Source organism: Astyanax mexicanus, chromosome 25 (genome assembly GCF_023375975.1).
Source record: "Astyanax mexicanus isolate ESR-SI-001 chromosome 25, AstMex3_surface, whole genome shotgun sequence".
Lineage (NCBI taxonomy): Eukaryota > Metazoa > Chordata > Actinopteri > Characiformes > Acestrorhamphidae > Astyanax > Astyanax mexicanus.
This window is the reverse complement of record NC_064432.1, coordinates 2317820-2326567: the sequence shown is the minus strand read 5'-3', so window position 1 is coordinate 2326567 and position 8748 is coordinate 2317820. Positions and strand designations below refer to the sequence as shown.

The window sequence follows — 8748 nt, the reverse complement described above, 5'->3', positions numbered from 1 at the left end:
ATGTTACTGATTTCTCTTTATTTACAAAAGCTTTATTCACCATATTACCAGTGTCAATATAAAAAAAAGACTTAAAATCTTAATGCTAGCTGGCTAAGCTAGCTGTCTGTCTGTCTATATTACATGTTATGTGGGCAAAACCAGAAAGTCTGTAGAGTGAATACCCACTGAAGAATCTATTCTGGGTTTGTTAGATTATTAAGTGAGTCCAAAATGAATGGGACTATATGGAGCAACTGTTATAAAATAAAAGTTTATAAAAGTTTAATAGTTTTTTATATTGAACAATATCCTTTTTCTTTTCAACACAGAACAATATCAAATGTTTGGGGATAGAAGAAATAATGTCAACGCATGCCGTTAATCTGGAAACTTTAACGCGTTTATCATTATACTAAATGTAATTTAAACATGTGACAAAATTGAAAGAGCCTAGTGATGCTAAAGCAATGAAATGAAACACTCACAGGACTGTCTCGATCTTTACCCACGGCATGCGTTAGTTTGTTCGTTATTCGCTAATATTGATTGTATTCAGGAAACCCACCCCAGATGTACGGCAGGTCAGGATTAAATAGAAACCACTTCCTGCTGAGTTCGTGCACAATGTGTAAAGAGCTTTCCTGCTCTGTGATTCCCAGCTCGTAACAGTCCCAGCGCTGCCTCTGCTTCAGAGAATTAGTCACCTTGAGAACACAAACACAAACACATTTAAAAAGGTTAGGTTTGACACATGGTGCGTGAAGGAGAGTAACTCGACTGAGGTACATTTCTTATTGAAATAGCACCGCAGAGGTAAATTTCTAATTGAAATACCACCACTGATGTGCCTTTATGATTAAAATAGTGGTTTGTTTGTATGTTTGCTGTGACATTGAAAATGTCCTATTTAAGACTGAAATGATTTACAAGACTAGCACGTAAGAACTTCAAATAATAATTAAAAAAACAAACAACTAATGACAGAAACACATAAATTAAACCTCAATTCAGACCTTGGTAAAGAGCTGTAGAATATCCATAGTGAGGCCATGCAAGTTAACAGCCTTCTCCAGCTCTATAAACAGAGGGCAGCCCTTTGAAGGGTGTCTGTAAGCAAGTTTTCCTGTAGAGAGAAGGAAGAAAGTTGCATCAAAAACTCACACTATAGACATTATAGAGAGCAATTCAGTATCTGAATCAGTTTCTCTGATTTTGCTATTTATAGATTTACGTTCGAGTAAAATGAACATTGTTGATTTATTCTATAAACTACAGACAATTTTTTTTATTCCTAATAAAAATATCATAATTTAGAGCATTTTTTTTTACAGAAAATGAGAAATGGCTGAAATAACAAAAAGATACAAAGAGCTTTCAGACCTCAAATAATGCAAAGAAGACAACAAGTTCATATTCATAAAGTTTTAAGAGTTCAGAAATCAATATTTGGCGGAATAACTCTGGTTGGTTTTTAATCACAGTTTTTTTTTTCATGCGTCTTGGCGTCATGTTCTCCTCCACCAGTCTTACACACTGCTTTTGGATAACTTTATGCTGCTTTACTCCTGGTGTAAAAATTCAAGCAGTTCAGTTTGGTGGTTTGATGGTTTGTGATCATCCATCTTCCTCTTGATTATATTCAAAATATTTTCAATTTGGTAAAATCAAAGAAACTCATCATTTTTAAGTAGTTTCTTATTTTTTGTTTCCCGACCTACTGCCAAAGCTGTTTTATCAGTTTTGGGAGAATTTGGCTTAAGCTTTGTTAACATATAGCCTTGCTTACAAATACATACATTTTATACAAAATTAAATACAGGTTAGTATAGCTTTAGCATAGTTTAGTTAAATTATAAAAAAGAAGATCCATAATTTCTTAATCAACATAAACCAGATCTATTAACCCAGAGAAGAGTGAGGTACCTGGGTGAGTCGCGTAGACAATCACGTATTCAGACATGGAGGTCAGTCTTCTGGGCACAGAGGGTACATACATACTGTTACTATCGAAAGTATGAATCATGCCGCAAGTGTTCTGATGCAAACCACCGTCTGAAACAGAAATAAACTTTATTAAGCTCAGTCGAAAAACACACACACCCTAGTTTTGTTTACTAAAATAATTCTTCACTCTTTTCTAATTTTCCTAAACCTGCTTTTCCACTTCCGTTTAGTCATGTGATGTAAACAGTGGGAACAAAATGGAACAAACCTATATTTAAATTTTTTTTATATCATTATTTATGTTTTTCTGCTTCTAGCATTTCGATTTATCCTATTTTCTCCCACCCACTCACTAGAATTCCCTCTATCACTAGTAGTAATGTCCCTGACACTAAGAGCCTCATCCTACACCCCACCAACAATCTATATTCATGCCTTCTGCCTGCGCCATTTAAATAGCAAAGGCTTCTAAATATATATCTATGCTGATGGGCGGTGTGGTGGTCTGTAAATGAGGGTGCATTCAGATAAATTTCTGGCGTATTGCTATCTTGGCAATGGAAAACGCCACAGGTGCGCCACTGAATGAATACAACCTAGACAGACGTCCACAGACAAGGGCATGCAGCAGTGCACAGACCTTTTTTTAAAATGTTTACAGCAACAATAAACAGAATAGAAAATAAAATAATAAACATACGCACAAAAAAAAAACACACCCAAAGAGTTAAAACATTCCCTTTGCACGTTTGGAGCCACACAAGTACAAGTTGTACTTTTATGGAGTGAATTTTGTGCCAAGAGTTTTACACAAAAAAATAAAATCCGCAATCAAAATTTTAAGAAACAAAAGGTAAAATTGTATGTTGCAAATTTCAGTTTGGATTTTGCCAGTCTTTGCTTTTATTTTTGTGTTTTTGTGAATTTTCTGTGGATATTTTTGGATTTTTCTGTTGCTTCTGCTTCAGTTTTTTGTTTCTGAGTTTTGGCACAGTTTTCACAGGTGGGCGTGGCTTAGAAGTGGGCGTTCTCCTTGAATCTCCATTGGTCAGCTGGTTCTGATCTGAGACTGACCATGCCCCCAAACACCCCGCCAGCTTCAAGCGTTCTTCCAAACACAGGGAGCGAACAGCTTTCAGTGCACAACAGCAGCAGCAGATACTTTTTGCAATTAAATTTCATACAAACGTTATGTTTAGTGCAAGCTTCTTTTAAGCCCCGCCCACCAATGAAAATTGTGCCAAAACTCAGAAGCACAAAACTGAAGCAGGAGCAAACGAGAGATTCCAGAAGCAAAAGTCTTTAACAGAAAAATCCACACAAATAAAAGCAAAGACTGAAAAAATTCTAATTGAAATAATTTTCAAATAACTGCAAAGGATAATAAAGTAACCAAGATTACATTTTTTTACGTAAAACTTTTGGCAAAAAAAATTCACTCCATCTACTTTTCCCGTTGTTATGATAGCAAAGACACACTGACACCTTAAATCATGCTGTGCAGGCCAAGTGTGTTTAACATCAAGGCAAAACCCATGGATGGAAGGGGATTTACTGAATTAACGTAAAGAAAAAATGATAGCATTTCCTGAATGTGTAAAGAGTGTGTGCTGTCAGGAAGTGTCATTCATCTCTAAACGTGTGTGTTGTATACACACCTCCTCTGCAGGCCTGCACTATGAAGAGTCTTGGTTTCCCACGCATTGCTGGACAATTACGGTTGTTGAACTTTTCGAAAATACTCTCCAGGCTTCTTTTAGGTGGGTTGAAATCGGCGAGGACGTAGTCCTCGTAATTATAGTAATCCTCAGGATATACAGGCAGAGAGATAGTGCCCAGCGAGCCGTGAGCCATGATGACCACGACAAAACCGCTCACATTACCATCATAAGACAGACTCCTCCAAAACCCCTGCAGAGTAGCATCCAGCCTCTGAACAAACAGAAGTGCAACCATCAACATCATCCTCATCATCATCATCATCATCTTTCTCACTGTTTTTTTGAAACAGAACTGCCATTACAGAGACATTCATGTTTTATTTGCTCAACTTGATTTTATCGATTAATATACACTACATCCATTCCTGCATTTCAGGCCTGTTACACGTTCCAATAAAAGTTGGTATTGGGAAATTCCACAAAAGGCACAAAAAGATTAGAAGACGTTTAATAGTGATTGTCACACAGTGGAAATATGTGTTTTTTGTTCAGACGAATCAGTATTATAGAATCAGTATTTTTTCAGAGAGCACCATCCACATTGTTAGCAGCAAAGAGTCAGAAACCAGGGTCTTTTTTCTTTGATATCCTTTGTGCAAAAAGTCTTTCAAGTGTCGTGAGAAGGAATGGCACTTTTGCCATGGTTTTACTTCTTTGGAACATATTGCAGGCACTCAATGCAGGAACAGATAATAATGAACCATTAATAAAGGATTATACTGTATTTTCTGTAGTAACTCATAACATAATAAGGACACAGATGCTGAGTTATGCCAGGTTCACACTACAAGACTTTTTGAGTCGTCAGTAATTGTGCTGTTCACATTACATGATTTCTTGTCTTGGGAAATCGGTGACAGAGACTCTGTATAGAGGAGAATACGCACTTTAAGTGAGCCCAGAATGAACAGGTTCAAATAAAGCAACTGAGCAAAATCAGATTTCACATATCTGAGTTTTATACTGAACTATGTACTTGTGTTCTCAACACAGAGCTATATTAAATGTTTTAGTACTGCAGACATTTTTTTTTAGCTTTTAGCTCCATTCACCCCATTCATAGAGTACTCACTCGTTGGCTCCCTCCAGAGTTAAACAGTAATTGGGACAGAAAGTGGTCTGACTCTCCATAAACGACTCTGGTAAAGCTGGAGATGTGTTTTGGACCCGTGGTTCTCTCTTTCTGTGATCCCATTGGCTGTAGGTATAGCCGCTGCTCCTGACTCCCAGTCACAGACTGATTCAGATATTAAACATGTTGAATATTTGGCAAGCGTCTTTCAGTATTTCTTATCGCCGATCAACAAAAAACTGTCTATGACTAAAAACTGGCCCAAAATCGTGTAGTGTGAACCAGTGTGCTGTAGCCATGGAAACGAGTGAGCTGGTTATTTTTTTTACTGAACAGGTAATCACTGAGCTTCAGTAAGGTTGCTAATCACAGCTAGATAATTTACCACCACCACTAGCATAGTAGAGATGGGCATTTTGGACGTTGATATTTATACATTCAGCAATCACAATCAGCTAGAGTAAAACTCCTGAGAGAGAAAACTCTATCGAGTATTTGGAAAATGGACTGTAGCAATTTTACGCTCTTACTCATAAATGAAATTAGGTTGAAATTAAGTTGAGCAGATAGAAAAATGCAATTTTTCAGGCTTGTACTGTCTGCAGTAAAGCGTCACTTATTCATTCGTTGGTTTACAAACCAAATAAAACAAATATAACATGTTTCGCTATTGCTGTATCAGAACCTATTCAGAAATCATTTTACCAAGAAGAATTTGTACCTGTTGTACCTCATATGTATGAATTATGAATGAATAAAATGTTGATTTTTTGTATTGTTTAGAATTGTATAGATACTGTTCCTGTTGCCTTCCTTGTACCTGTTCAGTGGGCCTTCCTTCCACATACTGAACAAAGCCTTGGTCCTGAAACATCTGAGACATTATCTTCAAGTCTGACCAGGCTCCCGGCCTTTTCAGGTCACAGATAATCAGAACCTCACGCTTGTGTCCTGTTTCATGCGCCCCGTAATCATACTGCACCAAAAACACACACACAGTTAAAAGTTTTAGACATTCAGATGGACAGAAAAATTTACAATCACAACCCTGACTAAATTAAAAACCTCTGGAATATAATCAAGAGGAAGATGGATGATCACAAGCCATCAAAGCATTTAAAGGCATAAAGCTATCCAAAAGCAGTGTGTAAGACTGGTGGAGGAGAACATGATGCCAAGATGCATAAAACTGTGATTAAAAACCAGGGCTATTCCACCAAATATTGATTTCTGAACTCTTAAAACTTTATGAATATGAAATAGTTTTTTTCTTAGCATTATTTGATACGGAGCCCCGGAGGGGCCGTGGATAAAAAAAATAATTAAATCGTGCTCACGATTTGCTATTCGTGCTCACGTTTTCTTTAAATCGTGCTCACGTTTTGCTATTCGTGCTCACGTTTTCTTTAAATCGTGCTCACGATTTGCTATTCGTGCTCACGTTTTATTTTAATTCGAGTGAACGATTTCTGTAATTCGTGCTCACGTTTTTATGCGCAATAAGACAAGAAGCTCGGAGGGAAAGGAGCATTTTCTCTCTTGATCTGTTACAGGGGTGCAGTAATGATAATCAGTTATCTACCTTTATAACCTGCTGTTATTAATGCACTAGTGTTACAGTTAGATGTACAGTACAGTGAGCAGATTTTGCCTGGTGGTGGAATCTCTACAGCGCGTGGGGGAGAGCCGTCCGCGGCATCGGTTCCCCCGCCGCCAGACACCTGCCGCGCGCGCAGGTCTTCACGGAGCTTATTTACCAACAATGTAGACAAATACAGTCAATTCCAGTCATGAATAAAGGAAACAAACATTTTACTGATGCAGGACAACTGTGTGTTATTAAAACCAGATCAAAACAAAGTTATAATGCAATGTGCAAATGTGTTTATTAATTTCTAAATAACATTCAGCCAGCCTCCAAGGAAATGCACACCTTCTTAAATCTGGTTACATCATTATTACTTTTATGATAGATTTAATCTATATTTTAATAATTTGTATAATAAATAAACACATAATTCAGAAAATATACATTTAAGAAGTTTATAATTATTATATTTTTTATTTGAAGCTTGTGGCATGTTTCTGGGCAGGACACTGTGATTTGAGAATAAGCAGATATTCAGGACATTTCATCAGATATAGAAACTTAATTATTTTAGGAAACATATTGGAATAAATTATCAAATTGATCCAAATTATTATATGAAATGCCTATTTACTAAATATCTTAATACATTGTATTAATAGTATTTTAGACCAGCTATTTTGATTTTATATAGTGTTACATATTTAAAGCAGCTCTTATATGAGCCATTCATAGACAACTGTCACACCTTGCATTAATTTTGTATTATCTTTATTAACTTTTACAGTGTACATTTGGACCTAAGTCTTATAGCTGTATATTTATATAATTATACTTCTTTACGTTATACTATTGTTGAAAATAAGAAATTATAAACAGTTCCACATTGCATTATAACTTTGTTTTGATCTGGTTTTAATAACACACAGTTATCCTGCATTAGTAATGTTTGTTTCCTTTAATCATGACTGGAATTGACTATATTTGTCTATATTGTTGGTAAATAAGCTCCGTGAAGACCTGCGCTCGCGGCCAGGGAACCCGTGCCGCGGACGGCTCTCCCCCACGCGCTGTAGAGATTCCACCACCAGGCAAAATCTGCTCACTGTACTGTACATCTAACTGTAACACTAGTGCATTAATATCAGCAGGTTATAAAGGTAGATAACTGATTATCATCACTGCACCCCTGTAACAGATCAAGAGAGAAAATGCTCCTTTCCCTCCCAGCTTATTGTCTTATTGCATAAAAACGTGAGCAGGAATTACAGAAATCGTTCACTCGAATTACAGAAATCGTGCGCACGAATTACAGAAATCGTGAGCACCAATTAAAGAAATCGTGAGCACGAATTGCAAATCGTTCACTCGAATTAAAGAAAACGTGAGCACGAACTGCTACATCGTTCACTCGATTTAATTGTTTTTTTTATCCACGGCCCCTCCCGGGCTCCGTAATTTGAGGTCTGAAAGCTCTGCATCTTTTTTTTTGTTATTTCAGTCATTTCTCATATTCTGCAAATAAGTGCTCTAAATGACAATATTTGTATTTGGAATTTGGGAGAAATGTTGTCTGTAGTTTATAGAATAAAACATCAATGTTCATTTTACTCAAACATAAACCTATAAATAGCAAAATCAGAGAAACTGATTCAGAAACTAAAGTGCTCTCTCTTCATTTTTACAGAGTCAAACATGAACCCAATTTTAAAAGGTTAAGATTAGGGTATAGGGTTAGGGTTAAGTGTAGAGTCATTTTTTGTTAGTTTGTTAGTTAGTTAGTTGTTAGTTGAGCATCTTTAAGACGTCAGTGTGTAGTCTTTCCCTTCAGGCTGCCTTCCAGGTAAACTTGTTGATATATATTATATATATATATATATATGATTTAACTACCTGGCCCCAGTGATGTGAGCTGTAAAACCAAATGTAAATTTGTTGGCTATAGCATTTTATTCTATGAGTATTTCAAATCTATTTTTTACTTAAATAAAGTAAAAATAAAGAATTATTGCGTAAAGCAACTGATTTAATTAACTTACAATTTAACTGTAATATCAAAAAAAATAAAGAAACCTTATGTTTCCCTTAATTGATTGAAGTTCAGATTATCCAGGCTTACAATGTAGAATTCTACTAATTCTATCTTTTTTGGGATTGTCTTACACACTTACACTGTCCTGTATGGTCACCAACTTCATTTTCGAGAAGTTTGCAGACAAACTCCAGGCCATGTTTCACAGCTGCAGCTCAGGCAGGTCCTCCTGACGTTCAGTTCATAGAGAGAAGAGTGGAGCTGCTCTTTCTATAAGGCTGAACGTCTTTTTATAAGAATCCATATCGTCACAAACGTCAACGTCAGAGTGTGACTGAACGGGTTCTTCTGCATTTCAGACTGGTGTTTTTTAGCGACTGGTTCTGAATTATGTTATTTTTTCCCATGT

General features: G+C 36.3%; 1 protein-coding gene across 1 annotated transcript; it reads right to left on the bottom strand.

Moving 5' to 3' along the window:
• Positions 1–21: 21 nt before the first annotated feature.
• LOC111195164 (caspase-14-like) lies at positions 22–8614 on the bottom strand. Its single transcript, XM_022681589.2, has 6 exons — positions 8479–8614; positions 5540–5695; positions 3585–3858; positions 1906–2034; positions 996–1105; positions 22–686 (listed from the first exon to the last, which is right to left on the bottom strand). The coding sequence occupies exons 1-6, from the start codon at positions 8536–8538 to the stop codon at positions 519–521; spliced, it is 897 nt and encodes a 298-aa protein (XP_022537310.2). The 5' UTR covers positions 8539–8614; the 3' UTR covers positions 22–518.
• Between the last annotated feature and the right edge of the window lie 134 nt (positions 8615–8748).

Excerpts from the sequence above, each read along its gene's own strand:
- LOC111195164 (XM_022681589.2), bottom strand. The coding sequence starts at position 8,538 with ATGGCCTGGAGTTTGTCTGCAAACTTCTCGAAAATGAAGTTGGTGACC. Across the intron at positions 3,859-5,539 it reads AAGGAAGGCCCACTGAACAG|AGGCTGGATGCTACTCTGCA; the intron begins GTACAAGGAAGG and ends CTGTTTGTTCAG. Across the intron at positions 687-995 it reads TTCTACAGCTCTTTACCAAG|GTGACTAATTCTCTGAAGCA; the intron begins GTCTGAATTGAG and ends TGTGTTCTCAAG.